We start from the raw sequence: 17704 nt of genomic DNA on the forward strand, positions 1-17704 counted from the left end.
GACACACTTGAGTTTCAGATGTTCTTTGGTAACACTCCCCACAGGAGGTTAGTTAGCAAAATGAAGCACATGGAGATAGGAGGTAATATACTGGTGCTGCGTGGTTAGTAGCTCTGCAGGCCTACGGCGCTGAGACCCGGGTTCGATCCTGGCCTCGGTCACTGTCCATGTGGAGTTTGCACATTCTCCCCCGTGTCTGCATGGGTCTCACACCCTCAACCCAAAGATGTGCAGGTAGGTGGATTGACCACACTAAATGGCCCCTTAATTGGGAAAAATAATTGGGTACTCTAAATTTAATTTTTAAAATGGCGATACTCTGCCATTTCTCTATTCCCACTACTATAAATTCTCCTGTCTCTCCCTGTAATGGACCCACGTTTGTCTTAGCCAAATATTTCCTTTTTACGTACATATAGAAGCTTTTACTGCCCACACACAGCCACTGTTGTTTGGTAGTCTGTAAACAACTCTTACCAATATTTGCTGCTCTCTGCTGTTTCTTAGCTCCACCCAAACAGTTTCCACATTTTGTATTCCTGATCTGAGATCCTCCCTTACGTACTGACATCATCCTTGTTATTGGTGCAGCACCACCTCCTTTTCCTTTTTGCCCACACTATTAACAAACATAATGATCAGACCTTCAGTCCCAGCACCAATCCCTGCGACACATCGCTCGTTGCATCTTGCCAACCAGAAAATGACCTATTTATGCCGACTCTTGGTTTTCTGGCAGCTTGCCAATCATTCACTGTGAAAGACAGTTCTGGGGTTAAAGCCTGCAGATTGGGAAAAGAAAAGAACGGAAACCTCTGGAATGAATAATCACTTTGGACTGGTTCTGAGACAATTAAGTTTCAACTTCCGGGGTAGAGTAGAGAATAATTGTGGAGTGATTTTAGATTGTATAAAAGGGAAAGTTATATTTTATACTTTGTAGGTTTCCTTCAAAAATAGTATTTAGTTAATGTTGATTCTATTTTGTTTGTTGCAGCAAAAGTCATAAAGATGTCTTGTCATGTGATCCTTTAATTTGTTGACTGGGAATTTGATTTTTTTTTATATTAGTTACTGATCTTTACAGAGATCCTAATCCACAAGTTTTGACTTCCCATTTGACCCTCGGGCACCTTTCTGTCTCTATTGCTCGTGTCAATGACAGCCAGGCAATGGAGCGGAGGGCTGAATTTAGCTGGGACCTGCGCTTCAGTTGAGAAATTGCCACGGGTGTGACACTAATAAAGAGACAGGAAGGTGCTGAAGGACTGACTGGAAAATGGACCCCCAACCAATCAGGGTTCGGCGGTGGGGTAACTGGGCTGATGGGGACGTGACCCCCAGGTTCAGTGCTCCTGTGTCCAATGTGGGGAGTCACAGGAGCAGGGTACAGGGAGCTGAAGAGAAACATTTGGGTCTAGAACATTGTGAACATGTTTTTATTCTGGTTATTCTTTTACTCTGGTTGTCTTTGATCCTCAAGTCACTTTCTGATTTTGTTTTTTTAACCCATGTTCTGCTTCATTAATAAACTTGTTTCATTAAAATTATTTGTTTTTTTTTGTCTTTTTCTGATTAAATTCATTCACTTTGGGGAAAGTGGATGAGAGGAGTTGGCAGGCTCTTTAACAGAGAGTGAGCCCCTCTAAGGTAATTAGTAAAGGAGCCAGAGGGGTGGAGATTTGATTTTTATTTTGACACATAATGTTTCAAAATGAGATTCAGGGATTAACGAATTGATCCAGACTCTTTGAGGAAGTAACAAGGAATGTCAATAAAGGAGAACCTGGAGATGTGGTTTATCTAGATTTCCAGAAGGTATTTTCAAGGGGCCACATCAAAGGTCACTGCACAAAATAGGAGCTCATGGGGGGGGGGGGGGGGGGGAGGGGGAGGTTTAAACATATCAGCATGGATAGAGGATTGGTTAGCTAACAGGAAGCAGAGAGGGGGTATAAATGGGTAATTTCTGGGTTGGTGAGATGTGACAAGTGGAATGTCACAGGGATCAGTGCTGGGCCCTCAACTATTTACAATCTATATTAATGAGTTGGGTGATGGGATTGAATGTATGGCGGCTACATTTTCTGATGATGCAAAGAGAGTTCAGAAAGTAATTTGTGAAGTGGACATAAGGGTTCTGCAAAGGACCTTAAGTGAATGGACAAAAACTTGACAGATGGAGGATAACGTGGGAAAATGTGAATTGTCCACTTTGGCAGGAAGCATTAAATAAAACAATATGATTTAAATGGTGAGACATTGCAGAACGATGAGGTACAGAGGGATCTGGGTGACGGTGTACAAGAATCACAATAAGTTAGTTTGCAGGTACAGCCAGTGGCTTGATCGAGTCCTTAAACAGTTTAATCAGGCTTTATCAAGTGAGTTGAAATCACTTGGGAAGCACAATGGAATATTATGTGTATGGCAAAGGGACTGGAATATAAAAGTCAGGATGTTTTGCTGCAGTTGAACAGGGCCTTGGTGAGACCATATTTAGAGCACTGTGTACTGTTTGGGTCTCCTTATTTCAGAAATTAGATAATTCATTAGAAGCAGTTCAGAGGAGGTTGACTCCCCGGATTCCTGGAATGAGGGGGTTATCTTCTGAGGAAAGGTTTGACAGGTTGGGCCTGTATCCATTGCAGTTTAGAAGAAGGAGAGAGGATCTCATGTGTTTCAATAAGACCATGAGTGGAATTGACAGAGAGATTGCTGAGAGAATGTTTCCCCTTGTGGCAGAGACTAGAATTCGGGAACGCTGCTTAAACATTAGGGAGTCTTCCAATTTAAAAGATGGATGAGAATATTGCTTTTCTCCTGAGGGCTGTGGATCTGTGAATCTCTCTTTCCCATGAATGCTGGAGGCAGGGTCAGTGAATATGATTTTGGATTGAATTTGATAGATTCTTGATTGACGAGGGAGTGAAAGGGTGGAGGAAGGAAAGTGGAGTTAAGACCACAATCAGATCAGCCCTGATCTTATTGAATGGTGGAGCAGGCTCGAGGGGCCGAATGGCCTGCTCCTGTATCTGAGCAGTAATATCAAAGTGCAGCAGCATTCCCATTACACTCTGGGTAGAAGCACCATCTCCAGGTAAATGCTCCCTGCTCTGCCCCAGATGCCATGGTCCCAGTCAATGGAATGTGTAAAACCTCAACAAATCTCTCTGCTCGGGAAAACACTTCTTATACTTTATTACATCACAGAGTCTATGGAGACTGATTTAACCCAATCATTGCTGAGCTAACATTGAATGGACCAATTACAAAGCCGATCATTGAACCATTGTACCCGCCCAAGCTACGTCAAACTCTCAAACAATTGTCTTCCCCACGCTCCGTCTCCGGTACAGGGAGTCAGCATTCCCATGTCAAGCAATGAAAACATTGTGGCCTTGACACCCAGGTGTTGTCTAGGATTCCAGGCACTCTTGTTTTCTCTGTCCTCTGGGAGCTGTTTATCTCCCTGTTCCCACACAGCAAGTCGTCTGTTCTCAGCTCTGCTCGATTTCTGCTGGAGTTTGGTCCCTTTTACACTTTCGGATCAATAAAACATTTGGTCAGTGAAGACCCAAACCATAATTTCCCATCCTGTCACGTGTCAACCATCCTTACCCAGAGCGTAATCACAACAGGAATAAAAACAGGAGCAGTATAACAATCAAATTCAAAATAAATTCACAGCCAGTCATAGAATTTAATTTAACGTTCACTCGTTAGCAAGAAACCTGAAGTAGGGAGTCCACCATGATTCGTATAGTCCACACCTCTGGGGGGGGGGGGGGGGGGGAGTTTTTCTGACCCTCACTCAATGTCACTTCATTATTTCCCACTTCTTTTCTTCTCCACTTGGGGTAACATCTACTCCATCTTCTCTTCTCCTGATGGAACACCGTGAGTTCCAGGTTACTGGTACATTGGGACAGGTGCCTCGAAGAACAGATCAAACATGGATATAAGATTTTCCAGCTCTCTCTTTGTGGACAGCTCTTACTCAGTATTATTTCTCCCAAGCCCTTCATAGCCCATTATCGCTTTAATTTCACTCCCACTTTGCCCATGTCCAGTGTGTTTAATTCTATCCGGATTGTTTTAAAGTCAGTTTCTCTCTGGAGTGTGTGTCAATGTCTTGATGATGTCACAATGGTGTCTCAATCCCCTGGCCACATTAACCATTTCATCTCCTGCTGTGTCTCCAGTAGCTGTGTGTGTTTGGGACCCGGTCTTCAGTCCATTTCACCATGAATTTAGCCTTGTTATTTTTCACACGTAACAGATCACAACTGCACACCCACACCGGGATCCCAAAATCATGTCACATATTCTTAACTCTCAGATGCTCTGATGAAAAGATCAAGTGAGTGTCGGTCTTTATCTCCCCTGTTATGGTGCTGATATTTCATGTAGTATCTGGGCTTTCAAATGTGATTTCTTTAAAATAAAGTTCATGGGCCAGGATTTAAATATATCTGTGAGGCACGGTGGCACAGTGGTTAGCACTGCTACCTCAATACGCCGAGGACCCGGGTTCGATCCCGGCCCCAGGTCACTGTCTGTGAGGAGTTTACACATTCTCCCCGTGTCTGCATGGGTCTCACCCCCACAACCCAAAAGATGTGCAGGGTAGGTAGATTGGCCATGCTAAATTGCCCCTTTATTGGAAAAAAATAATTGGGTCCTCTAAATTTCTTTTTAAAAGCATGTAAATATTTCCAAGAGATAGTGATCAACTTATTCATCCTATCCACACATTCCAGACTTTCACTAGAACGTAGGAGGATGCCAGATTGATATATTCCATTCAACCACATCCAAGGTAAACATTCCAATCATTTATTGTCCAGGACAATATTCCCAGTATCTTTCAAACAGAAATTAAACATTCCCGTCCGATCCCAGGTATTAACATATTCTGTTTGTTTGTTCAGGTCAGGCTGGGATTGTTCACCTTGGAGCAAAGGAGGTTGAGGGGAGATTTGAGAGAGGTGGACAAGATTATGGCAAGTTTATTTGATTAGATTTATTATTGTCACATGTATTGGTATACAGTGAAAAGTATTGTTTCTTGCATGCTGTACAAACAATGCCGTACATAGGAAAGGAAGGAGAGACTGCAGAATATAATGTTACAGTATTAGCTAGGGTGTAGAGAAAAGATCAACTTAATATGAGGTAGGTCCATTAAAAAGTCTGATGACAGTAGGGAAGAAGCTGTTCTTGAGTCGGTTGGTACGTGACCTCAAACTTTTGTATCTTTTTCCTGACGGAAGAACGTGGAAGAAAGTATGTCTGAGGTGCGTGGGGGAATTCTAGACAGAGTCAATGGATGGGAAGCTGGTTTGCGTGATGGATTGGGCTACATTCACGACCTTTTGTAGTTTCCTGCGGTCTTGGACAGAGCAGGCTTCATACCAAGCTGTGATACAACCAGAAAGAATGCTTTCTATGGTGCATCTGTAAAGTTGTTGAGAGTCGTAGCTGACATGCCAAATTTCCTTAGTCTTCTGAGAAAGTAGAGTCATTGGTGGGCTTTCATAACTATAGTGTTGGCATGGGGGGACCAAGACAGGCTGTTGGTGATCTTTAAACCTAAAAACTTAAAGTTCTCGACCCTTCCTACTTCGTTCCCATTGATGTAGACAGGGGTATGTTCTCAGTTTTGGAGTTTTGATATGAGCTTGGCTGGGATTATGGAGTTGAAGGCAGAGCTGTAGTTACTTAATAGAAGTCTGACAGAGGAGTCCTTGTTGTCGAGATGCTCTAGGAATGAGTGTTGGGCCAGGGAGATGGAGGTGGCGTCTGCGGTGGACAGGTAGGGCCATGGTGTCTGCGGGGGACAGGTAGGGCCATGGTGTCTGCAGTGGACCGGTTGCAGTGGGATGTGAATTGTAGTGGATCAAGGCACTCTGGGAGTCTGGAGTTGAAGTGTCTCACGGCCAACGTCTCGAAGCTCATCATAATGATCGATGCCAAGGCCACCGGATGGTAGTCGTTGAGGCACGTTGCCTGGTTTTCCTTTGGCACCGGTATGGATGGTGGTCTTCTTGAAGCAGGTGGGAATCTCGGAACGGAGTAGGGAGAGGTTGAGGATGTCCAGAAACACGTCCGCCAGTTGTTCCGCACAGTATTTGGGTGCACGACCAGGGATCCCATCAGGACCTGCCGCTTACCGAGGGTTCACTTTCAAGAAGGCCGATCTGACTTTGGAGGCTGTTCCGGTTGGTATGGGTGTGTCCAAGGTAGCTGGGGCAGTTGACAAAGGTTTGTTGGTTTCCTGTTGAAGTGAACATAGAATGCATTGAATTTGTCAGGGAGGGGTGGCCGAAGATTCTTCTCGGCTTTGCAGCTCATTATGTTGTTGAAGCCTTGCCTTAATTGATGAGAGTCCATGTCATTGGTCTGTGACTCGAGGTTAGTTTGGTATTCTCTCTTGACGTCCCTGTTGGCTTTGTGGTGGTCGTACCTAGATTTCTTGCATAGGTCAGGGTCGCCTGTCTTGAATGCCTCAGACCTGGCCTTCAGTACGGAGTGAATCTCCCGATTAAACCATGGTTTCTGGTTGGGTAACATACATACTACCTTCTTTGTCACACAATCTTCTACACACTTGCTGATGAAGTCTGTGATGGTGCTGGCAAACCCGTTTAGGTTGGCCTGCTGAGTTCTTGAATATGGACCAGTCCACTGACTCCAAGCAGTCGCGTAGGAGCTCTTCCTTTGCCGCGACCAGCATTGCACAACCTTCTTAACCGGATTCTCCCATTCAGTTTCTGCTTGTATGCCAGGAGAAGGAGATCCATCTTGTGGTCCGATTTTCCGAAGTGCGGTTTGGGGGGGGTGGATCGAGAGGTGCCCTTGATGTTTGTGTAGCAGTGGTCAAGGATGTCGGGGCCCCTGTTGGGACAGGAGATGTGGTGGTGGAATTTTGGCAGTACACTCGAGGTTGGCCTGGTTAAAGTCCCCGGCCACGATGAACAAGGCCTCCGGGTATTCTGCTTTATTGTTAGGTGTGACCTCGCTCGTGTTTCATCAGGTTGGATGAGGTTCTAAAGCTCTTTGTGCAGTGAGAGCAGCTGAACGGTCTCTCCTCACTGTGAATGCGCTGGTGGGACATCAGTACCTGAGAGCTTTTAAACCCATTCCCACAGTCAGAGCATTTAAAAGGTCTCTCATTGGTGTGATTGGCATTGTGGCTCAGCAGGTTGGATAATTGACTGAATCCCTTCCCACACACAGTGCAGGTGAATGGCTTCTCCCCGGTGTGAACTCGCTGGTGTGTCTTCAGGTGGGCTAACCGAGTGAATCCCTTGTCACACACAGTGCAGATGAATGGCCTCTCCCCGGTGTGAACTCGATTGTGGACCAGCAGCTTGGGTAACTGAATGAATCCTTTCCCACACACAGTGCAGGTGAATGGACTCTCCCCAGTGTGAACTCGATGGTGTTTCTGCAGGTGGGATAACCGAGTGAATTCCTTCCCACAGTCCGAGCAGATGAACGACCTCTCCCCAGTGTGAACTCGCTCGTGTCTCCGCAGGTTGCCGATATCAGTGAATCCTTTTCCACACTGGGAGCAGATGAATGGCTTCTCTCCACTGTGACTCCGTTGATGCCTTTCCAGCTCATGTGGGGCTGCGAATCCCTTCCCACATACAGAACAGGTGAACGGCCTCTCTCCAGTGTGACTGCGTTGATGCCTTTCCAGCCCGTACGGGCCTTTGAATCCCTTCTCACAATCCTCACATTTCCATGGTTTCTCCATGGTCCAGGTGATCTTGAGTCTCACGGCGTTGGACGATCAGTTGAAACCTCGTCCACACTCAGAACACGGTTACAGTCTCTCCCTGCTGTGAATGGTGTGATTTCTTTTCAGGCTGCGTCACTGGTTAAAGCTCTTTCCACAGTCAGTGCTCTGGAATACTCTCACGCAGGTTTGTGTGTCTCGGTGCTTTTCCAGTCACACTGATGTTTGAAATCTCTTGAAGCAGACAGAATAGACAAACAGCTCTCCTTCTAGATTCAAAGGCGGATGATATTCGGTTCCCAAGAATTGAGTGACTCAGTCAGTTCTTGACGTGATGTTTAGTTTGATATATCGGCCTCAAACACCTCTCATTCTAACTTCCTGCAAAAAGATTTTACAAAAGTCATCACTGTCAGTACAGGATAGAAATTCAGAACAAACAATTCTAGTTTCTGTTGAATATTCTTTCCTCTCTGTCTTTCCCTCAAATTCCCTAATGTCCATTTCACACACTCTCCCTTGATTCTCACTCTGCTGTATCTAATATTCACCCTCCCAATTCTCCTGAAGATGCTGAATCAGGCTGATTGACAGATCCAAGCTGACCGCTTCCTGTCCTGGACACAAAGGCTGCCAGACTGATCTCGGCCTATGTTACTGGACGAAAAATGTGTGCAATATACGGACTGGATTCACTTCTTTCCCCTCCCAATTCTTATGAAGGTGCTGATTGATGCTGATCAACAAATCTAAACTCATTACAACCTGTACAGTAGAGAATCTCCATTGTAGTATATTTACTGATTAGAAATGGGGAGATTCTGAGGAAGAATTTTATTTCGTCACAGAGTGATCATTTTGAGGAACTCACTGCCCACAATGGTTGTGGAGTTGTGGAAGTTGAGATGACCAATAATTCAAAATGAAATTGAAGAAAATAAACTTGCAGGGGAACCGGGATATTGAGGAGGAATAGGACTGACTGGATTGCTGTACAGAGAGTCAGCATTGACTCGAGTTAACAAATGGATTCTGTCAGTGCTGCAATGATTGTACGACTGGAAATATATAATGTAGGTACAGTACTATATGACTAAACTAGAAATATATATGTATTTTATTACAAAACCATCAATAATATATCTAATATATTCCATATAACAACAGTGGACATAACTGTCCGATTACAGTGTGGCTGAGGCTCGTGGTTTCCATACTCGGTCAAATGCTGCCTTGACGTCAAGGGCAGTCACTCTCACCTCACCTCTGGCATTCATGTCCATGTTTCAACCCAGACTGCAACGAGGTCAGGAGCTGAGTGACCCTGGCAGAACCCAAACTGAGCATCCGTGAGCAGGTTATTGCTGAGTAAGTGCCACTTGATGGCACTATTCACGACTCCTTCCAACACTTTGCTGATGATAGAGAGTAGACTGAAAGGGCGACAAATTGGCTGGGTTGCATTTGTCCTGTTTACTGTCTCCTTAAATGTCAGCCATCTCCTGGGGAAACCAGCCCTGTAATTGTTAACATTAGGAAAGAGACCATCCTTTTAGCCTGACAAATAAATGTGTCAAACTGAGGGAGCAAAGGATGTTAATGTCTTTAAGAGAGAGAGACCTGGGCCAAGCTTTGCAGAGTTTGCACCCTCCCTGAATTCACTTCCTTTCTCTTCAGTTGCTGGAAGTGACCAATTGAAGGTGAGAATTAGAAAAGAAATGGAAAGGGCGAGGAAAGAAAGTGTTTTACTCACAGATGTTGGAGACAGGAGGAGGTTTAAGTCTGTGTGCAGCTCAAGCTCACTCAGGGTTGGGGGAACAACAGCTTTGCTCGGCACAAACCTCCATGTCCAGCTTCCGCATTGAGAAAATGGGGGAGCTCTGATTGGCGGAGGAACAGAGTCCTTCCGGTTTTCCTATCTTCCCATTGGTCAATCCTCAGCAGTAAGGTCAGCAGAAGTGAGCTCCCCGGCACATGCGCAACTTCTCCTCCCCTTGGACATGCGCAGTCCCGGGTCTGGGGGGGGGGGGGGGGCAACAACGGCCGGAACTGTCAGCCGGTTGCATGGAAACCGACTTGACAATGTGCTGGGGGAGGGGAATAAAGGGCGGGGGCGGAGCTCCCGTGTCCGCGCACCGCGCCGGTGGGCTCAAATGCATAACGTCACTGCGGAACGGATTTATTCCTATTGGTTGATTCAGAGGACGAGCTCCTTTGTGATGTCACAATGTGGAGGTTGGACAATGAGTTTCAGACTAAAACTTCCTCCTCTGGGCAACATCTGGGAGCAAATCAATGTCTCCCCCTTTCAGAAGGTCATAAGATATAGGAGCAGAATTAGGCCATTTCACCCATCAAGTATAATCCTTCAAACCGATTAAAAACCTGTCTAACTCCTCCCTAAACTTACTCACTGTCCCAGCTCCACCTCACTCTGGGGTCGTGAATTCCACAGATTCACAGCCCTTGGGAGAAGCAGTTTCTCCTCAACTCTGTTTTGAATAGGGCAGCACGTTGGCCAGTGGTTAGCACTGCTGTCTACGGCACTGAGGACCTGGGTTCAATCCCGGCCCTGGGTTACTGTCTGTGTGCACAGTAAGAAGTCTTACAACACCAGGTTAAAGTCCAACAGATTTGTTTCAAACACGAGCTTTTGGAGCACTGCTCCTTCCTCAGGTGAATCCTGGTGTTGTAAGACTTCTTACTGTGCTCACCCCAGTCCAACGCCGACATCTCCACATACTGTCTGGAATTTGCACTTTCTCCCCGTGTCTGTGTAGGTTTCACCCCCACAACCCAAAGATGTGCAGAGTAGGTGGATTGGCCACACTAAATTGCACCTTAATTGTTAAAAAAATAGTTGGGTACACTGAATTTATTTTAAAATTATAACTGTTTTGAATTTGCTACCGCTTATCGTAAGACTGTTACCTCTCATTCTGGAATGCCCCGCAAGAGGCAGCAGCTGCTCCAAGTCTACTTTATCTTTCCATTTATTTTCTCATTCTGAGGGGACATTGGTGACTTGCAGCAACTGAAGAGAAAGGAAGTGAATCCAATCTGTATGTTGCACACATTTTTAGTTCAGTAATATAGACATATTTCTGTCTGGCAGTCTGCATGGAGAATTTCAGGCCTCTGTCCAGTATAGGAAGCAGTGAGCAGGGATCTGTCAATCAGCCTGAATCAGCACCTTCAGAGAATTGGGAGGGTGAATATTAGATACAGCAGAGTGAGATGGAGGGGGAGAGTGTTGGATGGCGATTTACAGCTTTTGAGGAAAGAATGTTTCACAGGAACTAGAACTGTCTGTTCTTAATTTCCATTTGTGAATACCTTTTACACGATATTAGATGATGATTTGCAGAAAAAAAGACTTCAGGATTTGGAAGAGTCACTTGGTTATGAGCGGCATGGTGGTTAGCACTGTTGCTTTACAGCACCAGGGTGCCAGGTTCGATTCCCGGCTTGGGTCACTGTCTGTGCGGAGTCTGCACGTTCTCCACATGTGTGTGGGTTTCCTCCCACAAGTCCCGAAAGATGTGCTGTTAGGTAATTTGGACATTCTGAATTCTCCCTCTACCCAAACAGGCGCCGGAATGTGGCGACTTTGGGCTTTTCCTGGCAACTTCATTGCAGTGTTGGGCAACACGGTAGCATGGTGGTTAGCATAAATGCTTCACAGCTCCAGGGTCCCAGGTTCGATTCCCGGCTGGGTCACTGTCTGTGCGGAGTCTGCACATCCTCCCCGTGTGTGCGTGGGTTTCCTCCGGGTGCTCCGGTTTCCTCCCACAGTCCAAAGATGTGCGGGTTAGGTGGATTGGCCAGGCTAAATTGCCCTTAGTGTCCTAAAAAATAAGGTTAATGGGGGTTGTTGGGTTACTGGGATAGGTATACGTGGGCTTGAGTAGGGTGATCATTGCTCGGCACAACATCGAGGGCCGAAGGGCCTGTTCTGTGCTGTACTGTTCTAATTCTAAAGTGTTAATGTAAGCCTACTTGTGACAATTAAGATTATTATTATATCAGGACCTGAATATCATCAGGAGAACCATCACTGCAAGACACTTCTGGGATTAAGGGTTGCCAGTCAGGCAAAGGAATAGAATGGAAGTAAACACAGGAACGAAGAGTCACATTGGACTGGTTCCAAGGGAATTGAGTGACCACTTCAGCGACGTTACCATGGAGTGCGATTTTTGATTGTGTTCAAAGTAAAAGGGCAACATCCTATTTATAGTTTAATGAATGCATTCTTTATAAAAATAGTGTTTAGGCAGTGTTGTTTCTAGTTTGTATGTTGCAGGAAAAGTCATAAAACTTGAAGTTTTTGTCTTATGACTCATTAATTTGTTCACTGGGTTTACAATTTATTTTTTTAAATTACTGATCTTGACAGATCTTGCACAGTTGGTTTAGAGCCACAAGTTTCAACTTCCCATTTAATCCTCAGGCAACTTGCTGTCTCTCTGTTGCTCATGTCAATCACAGTAAGAAGTCTTACGACACCAGGTTAAATCCAACAGGTTTGTTTCAAACACGAGCTTTCGGAGCGCAGCTCCTTCCTCAGGTGAATCTGTGCTCCAAAAGCTCGTGTTTGAAACAAACCTGTTGGACTTTAACCTGGTGTTGTAACCCCAGTTGTGCTCACCCCAGTCCAACGCCGGCATCTCCACATCATGGCTCATGTCAATGACAGCCCAATAACAGAGCTGAGGGCTGAAGATGCTGTGACCTGTTGTCGGAGCTGGAATCAGTAGAAAGAAGAACCGTAGTTTCTTTTTTTAAGAAAATATTTTATTAAAGCATTTATAATTGTAACAATTTTAACCATCAGGTATCAAAAGGAACAAAACAGCACACCCATCCAGTAACAAACCCCAGCCAACATGGCTTACACAAACAGGACCTCCTTCCCCAGCCTCCCTTTCCACTGGTGTTCCTAACCTTACTCAAACCCCCATGCCCCACCCCTGCTCACAGCTTACTTTTTCTTGAAGACGTCAATGAGCGGCAAACCCCTGTAACGATCCCCTCAAGGTGAACTTGATTTTCCAAACTTCGGGGGTTCCGAGTCCCTCCATCCCAGTAGGATCCGTCTCTGGGCCACCAGAGAGGCAAAGGCCAGAACATCGGCCTCTCCACCCCATGGGCTCCTGGATCTTCCCACACTTCAAAGATCGCCACCTCTGGACTCGGTACCACCTTCGCCTTTAATACTTCTGACAGGAGGTCAGCAAACCCCTGCCAGAAACCTCTCAGCCTCGGACATGCCCAGAACAAATAAACATGGTTCACAGGTCCCCCCACACAGCGCCCACAACTGTCTTCCAGCCCCTCAAAGAATCTGCTGATCTGCACCCCCGCCCTGTGCGCTCTATGGACCACCTTGAATTGTATTAGGCTGAGCCTGGCACAGGACGAGGATGCATTGACTCGCCTCAGGGCCTCCTCCCATAATCCGGCCTCCAACTCCCCACCCAGCTCTTCATCCCACTTTTGCTTCACCTCCCTCGGGGCTCCCTCCCACTTCATCAGTTCCTTGTAGATCTCGGAAACCTTCCCTCCCTTACTCCTACTCTCGACACCACCATATCCGGGATCCCCTGAGTGTGGTTGGGGGGGGGGGGGGGGGGGGGGGCTGTCTCTCTCTCCCTCTTCTCTCTAGCCGTTTATTGACTTCTTCAGATAAAACTAAACTGTCAGCAGAGGCAATAAAGGGGAGGGGGGTGATGAGATGGGGGGGAGTTCAGCTATTTTGTGTCCAGAGTAAGCGGGAGCAGTGGGAGATGGAGGGATGTTTACGCACTAAACTATGTTTATATTTGTATCGCTTATTGTTATAAAAGCATAAATGCCTCAATAAAATGTTTTTAAAAACTTTGCCCCTCGCACCTTAAACCTGTGGCACCTGGTAATTGACTTTTCCAACCTGGGAAAAAGCTTCTGACTATCCACTCTGTCCATGCCACTCATAACTTTGTAAACTTTTATCAGGTTGTCCCTCAACCTCCGTCGCTCGAGTGAAAACAATCCGAGTTTATCCAACCTCTCCTGACAGCTAATACCCTCCAGGCCAGGCAACATCCTGGTAAACCTCCTCTGTACTCTCTCCAAAGCCTCCACATCCTTTTGGGAATGTGGTGACCAGAATTGTAGGCAATATTCCACGTGGCCTAACTAAGGTTCTGTACAGCTGCAGCATGACTTGCCAATTTTTATACTCAATGCCCCGACCAATGACGACAAGCATGCCGTCTGCCTTCTTAGTGACCTGAGAGGCTGTTTAGCACAGGGCTAAATCGTTGGCTTTGAAAGCAGACCAAGCAGGCCAGCAGCATGGTTCGATTCCCGTAATAGCTTCCCCGAACAGGCGCCGGAATGTGGCGACCATGGGCTTTTCACAGTAACTTCATTTGAAGCCTACTTGTGACAGTAAGCTATTTTCATTTCATTTTGTTTATCGTCCTGCGTTGCCACTTTCAGTGATATGTTTATTGTAATTTCCCAATCTACCACAGACAACTTGCCCCTCATACCATGACAGTTTCCTTCTGCAAGAAACACCCAGATAAATTAGGCAAAAGAACCCTGTAACCACCATAGCCCATCTTCATGGCAATGTGGCTGCTTTGGGAACTAAATATCTTCCAACATGCAAACACCTTTTCATTCTGTGCTCCTCGTCAAACTTGGAACCAGGTAATCGCAACAAGGCTCAAAAATGGTCAGCCCACCAGAGGCAGAGGTGTTAGACCGGCCAGTCCAGCAGAAAGAAACCCTCCAATCATCACCATTCACCAGATGTCAGAATGAACAAAATGCAATCTTGGATGTCAGTGAGAGCAGAAACAATAACAACGGAGCCAACATCTGGAATTTATTGTGAACTTGTTGCAGTCAGAACAGCTGTGATGAATCACAAAACCCCTCCCCACGTTGAGAGCAGATGAACTGATAATGTTGTCCCTTTGTTTAAGAAGGGTAGCAGGGATAATCCAGGGAATTATAGACCTGTGAGCTTGATGTCAGTGGTAGGCAAACTGTTGGAGAAGATACTGAGGGATAGGATCTATTCACATCTGGAAGAAAATAGACTTATCAGTGATAGGTCTCCCCACATTGAGAGCAGATGAATGGCCTCTCCCCAGAATTAACTTGCTAGTGTCTCCGGATCATTGAATGTCTCCCCTGCTCAGAGTAGGTGAATGGCTTCTTCCAGGTGTGAACTCGCTAGTGTTCCCGCAGGGTGTATGGATATCTGAATCCCTTCTCTCACTAAGAACAGGTTACGGCTTCTCCCCTGTGTGAACTCGTTGGTGCGTCTGCAGGTGGGATGATTGAGTGAATCCCTTCCCACACCGAGAGCAAGTGAACGGCTTCTCCCCAGTGTGAACTCGCTGATGTATCCGCAGGTTGGATAACCGAGCGAATCCCTTTTCACACTGAAAGCAGGTGAACGGTTTCTCCCCAGTGTGAATTCGCTGGTGTTTCTGCAGGTCGGACGATTGAGTGAATCTGTTCCCACACTGAGAGCAGGTGAACGGCTTCTCCCCAGTGTGAACACGCTGGTGTGACAGCAAGCTCGATGAAGTAGTGAATCCCTTCTCACACTGAGAGCAGGTGAACGGCCTCTCCCCACTGTGAACTTGCTGGTGTTTCAGCAGGCTTGATGAAGTAGTGAATCCCTTCTCACACTGAGAGCAGGTGAACGGCCTCACCCCAGTGTGAACTCGCTGATGTATCCGCAGGTTGTCGAACCGAGTGAATCCCTTCCCACACTGAGAGCAGATGAACGGCCTTTCCCCAGTGTGAACTCGCTGATGCATCTTCAGGTTACCGAACCGAGTGAATCCCTTCCCACACTGAGAGCAGATGAACGGCCTCTCCCCGGTGTGAACTTGCTGGTGTGTCTGCAGGGCGGATAACTGAATGAATCCCTTCCCGCACACAGAGCAGGTGAACGGCCTCTCCCCGGTGTGAATGCGTCGATGAGCTTCCAGCTGAGATGGAGCCCTGAATCCCTTCCCACATTCCCGACATTTCCACCGTTTCTCCAGGGTGGGGGGTGTCCTCGTGTCTCTCCAGGTTTGTCGATCAGTTGAAACCTCGTCCACACACAGAACACGTGTACAGCCTCCCCCCACTGTGAATGGTGTGATGTTTTTTCAGGCTGTGTAACTAGTTAAATCTCTTTCCACAGTCAGTGCTCTGGAACACTCTCACTCAGTAGTGTGTGTGTGTGTCGGTGCTTTTCCAGTCACACTGATGGCTAACATTTTTTGAAGCCGACAGAAAAGACAAACATTACTCCTTCCAGATTCAATGTCCGGTGATATTCAGTTCCAAGGAATTGAGAGACTCAGTCAGATTGAGAGCTGGTGGTCGAGATTTCTGTCTGTAATTCCTCCTCTTCTAATATCCTGTAAAGACAATTTACAAAAGACATCACTGTCAGTACAGGTTAGAAATTCATAACAGACAATTCTAGTTCCTAGAGAACATTCTTTCCTCTCTTGTTCCACAAAAGCTGTAAATCTCCATCCCACACACCCTCCCTCCATTCTCACTCTGCTGTATCTAATATTCCCCCTCCCAATTCTCCTGAAGGTGTTGATACAGGCTGATTGACAGATCTATGCTCACAGCTTCGTGTCCTGGACACACAGATCATAACAAATAGGAGCTGCAGACGGCCATTCAGCTCATCGACCCTGCTCGTTTATTCTGTGGGATCATTGGCCGATCGATGTCAGCGACATTCTCCGTGTTAGTGACCAGAGGCTGAGTGAGTTGACTCAATATCTGTGAGCTCATGAAGCCGAGCTGTAAAACACCATGAAGAGATTCGATGATCCCGAGGAGAGAATCCTGAATGTTGAGCAAGATGCCTCCTCGGCAGAGGCAAGAATTTAATCCTTGGAAAACCAGCTGAGTGGTGTGGTGGACTCCTGGAGAACCGAGGGTCAGAGAAAGAACATCCTAGTCGTCGGCCTGCCGGAAGGTGTGGAGGGTAAGGCTCCCGTTAGGTTCTTCGAGGATTGGCTGCCACGTTTTCTCCATCTGGATGTGAAGCCTGGGTGTTTCAAATTAGAAAGGGCATCGGATCCTGTCTTTGACGCCGAGGGATAGTTTTCATCCCAGGCCTGTAATCATTCACTTCTACAACTTGAAAGATCACCAGAGGGTCCTGGAGACGGGTATGGTGAGGTGGGACCTGGCTCCCACCTCACCTTACAGTGAATTATGTCGCTTTATCCTGTGACCCTGAAAATTGCATCAGACAACTCCGTCAATTCTTTCAATAATCCGACTACTGCCTTGGTCTTCGCTAAATCCTTGAAGGACAAGGATTTGGAGGGATGGTTTGAAAGCAGCCCTCTAATTGTGAACATTAGGAAAGAGACCATCCTTTTAGCCAGACAAATAAATGTGTCAAGCTGAGGGAGCAAAGGATGTCAATGTCTTGAAGAGAGAGACCCGAGCCAAGCTTTCCAGAGTCTACACCCTCCCTGGATTCACTTCCTTTCCCTTCAGTTGCTGCAAGTCACTAATTGAAGGTGAGAATGAGAAAATAAATTGTTTTACTCACTGATGTTGGAGACAGGAAGAGTTTTCAGTCTGTGTGAGGTCCCAGGTTTCCTCATTGTACAGCTTCCGCATTCAGACAACGGGGGGAGCTGATTGGATGGCGGAAGAGAATCCTTCCGGTTCACCAACTCTTCCCATTGGTCAACAACTTTCCTGCGCACGCAGAGGAATCCGCGGTGACGTCTCAGGATTCCAGTGCGCAGGCCCGGCGCGCGGACACAGCAGCTCTGCCCCACTCATTGTTTCCCCTCCTCCAGACAAGGTTTCCAGGCAACCGGCTGACAGCTCCGGCCAGAGCGAGAAGCCGCTCGGTGATCTCCCCTCCCCCCGGCCCGGGACTGCGCATGCCCAAGAGGGAGGAGA

General features: G+C 46.6%; 2 protein-coding genes across 8 annotated transcripts; both read right to left on the minus strand.

The window, feature by feature from the left end:
• Positions 1-6881: 6881 nt before the first annotated feature.
• On the minus strand, positions 6882-17701 carry LOC119952210 (gastrula zinc finger protein XlCGF8.2DB-like). 7 transcript variants are annotated; one of them, XM_038775848.1, is made up of 2 exons: positions 17343-17701; positions 6882-8131 (listed from the first exon to the last, which is right to left on the minus strand). In XM_038775848.1, the coding sequence occupies exon 2, from the start codon at positions 7766-7768 to the stop codon at positions 7010-7012; it is 759 nt and encodes a 252-aa protein (XP_038631776.1). In that variant the 5' UTR covers positions 7769-8131; positions 17343-17701; the 3' UTR covers positions 6882-7009. The 7 variants fall into 7 exon arrangements, 6 of the variants coding, with proteins under 6 accessions (XP_038631776.1, XP_038631778.1, XP_038631777.1 ...); XM_038775850.1 differs by lacking the exon at positions 17343-17701 and adding an exon at positions 12402-12496; XM_038775849.1 differs by lacking the exon at positions 17343-17701 and adding an exon at positions 10682-11209.
• LOC119952236 (zinc finger protein 239-like) lies at positions 14190-15639 on the minus strand (the record flags this gene model as incomplete). Its single annotated transcript, XM_038775889.1, has 1 exon — positions 14190-15639. A coding segment is annotated over one exon (600 nt), but the record flags the coding sequence as incomplete, so codon positions are not given.
• Positions 17702-17704: the final 3 nt, after the last annotated feature.

Source organism: Scyliorhinus canicula, chromosome 17 (genome assembly GCF_902713615.1).
Source record: "Scyliorhinus canicula chromosome 17, sScyCan1.1, whole genome shotgun sequence".
In the NCBI taxonomy this organism is placed as follows: Eukaryota; Metazoa; Chordata; class Chondrichthyes; order Carcharhiniformes; family Scyliorhinidae; genus Scyliorhinus; species Scyliorhinus canicula.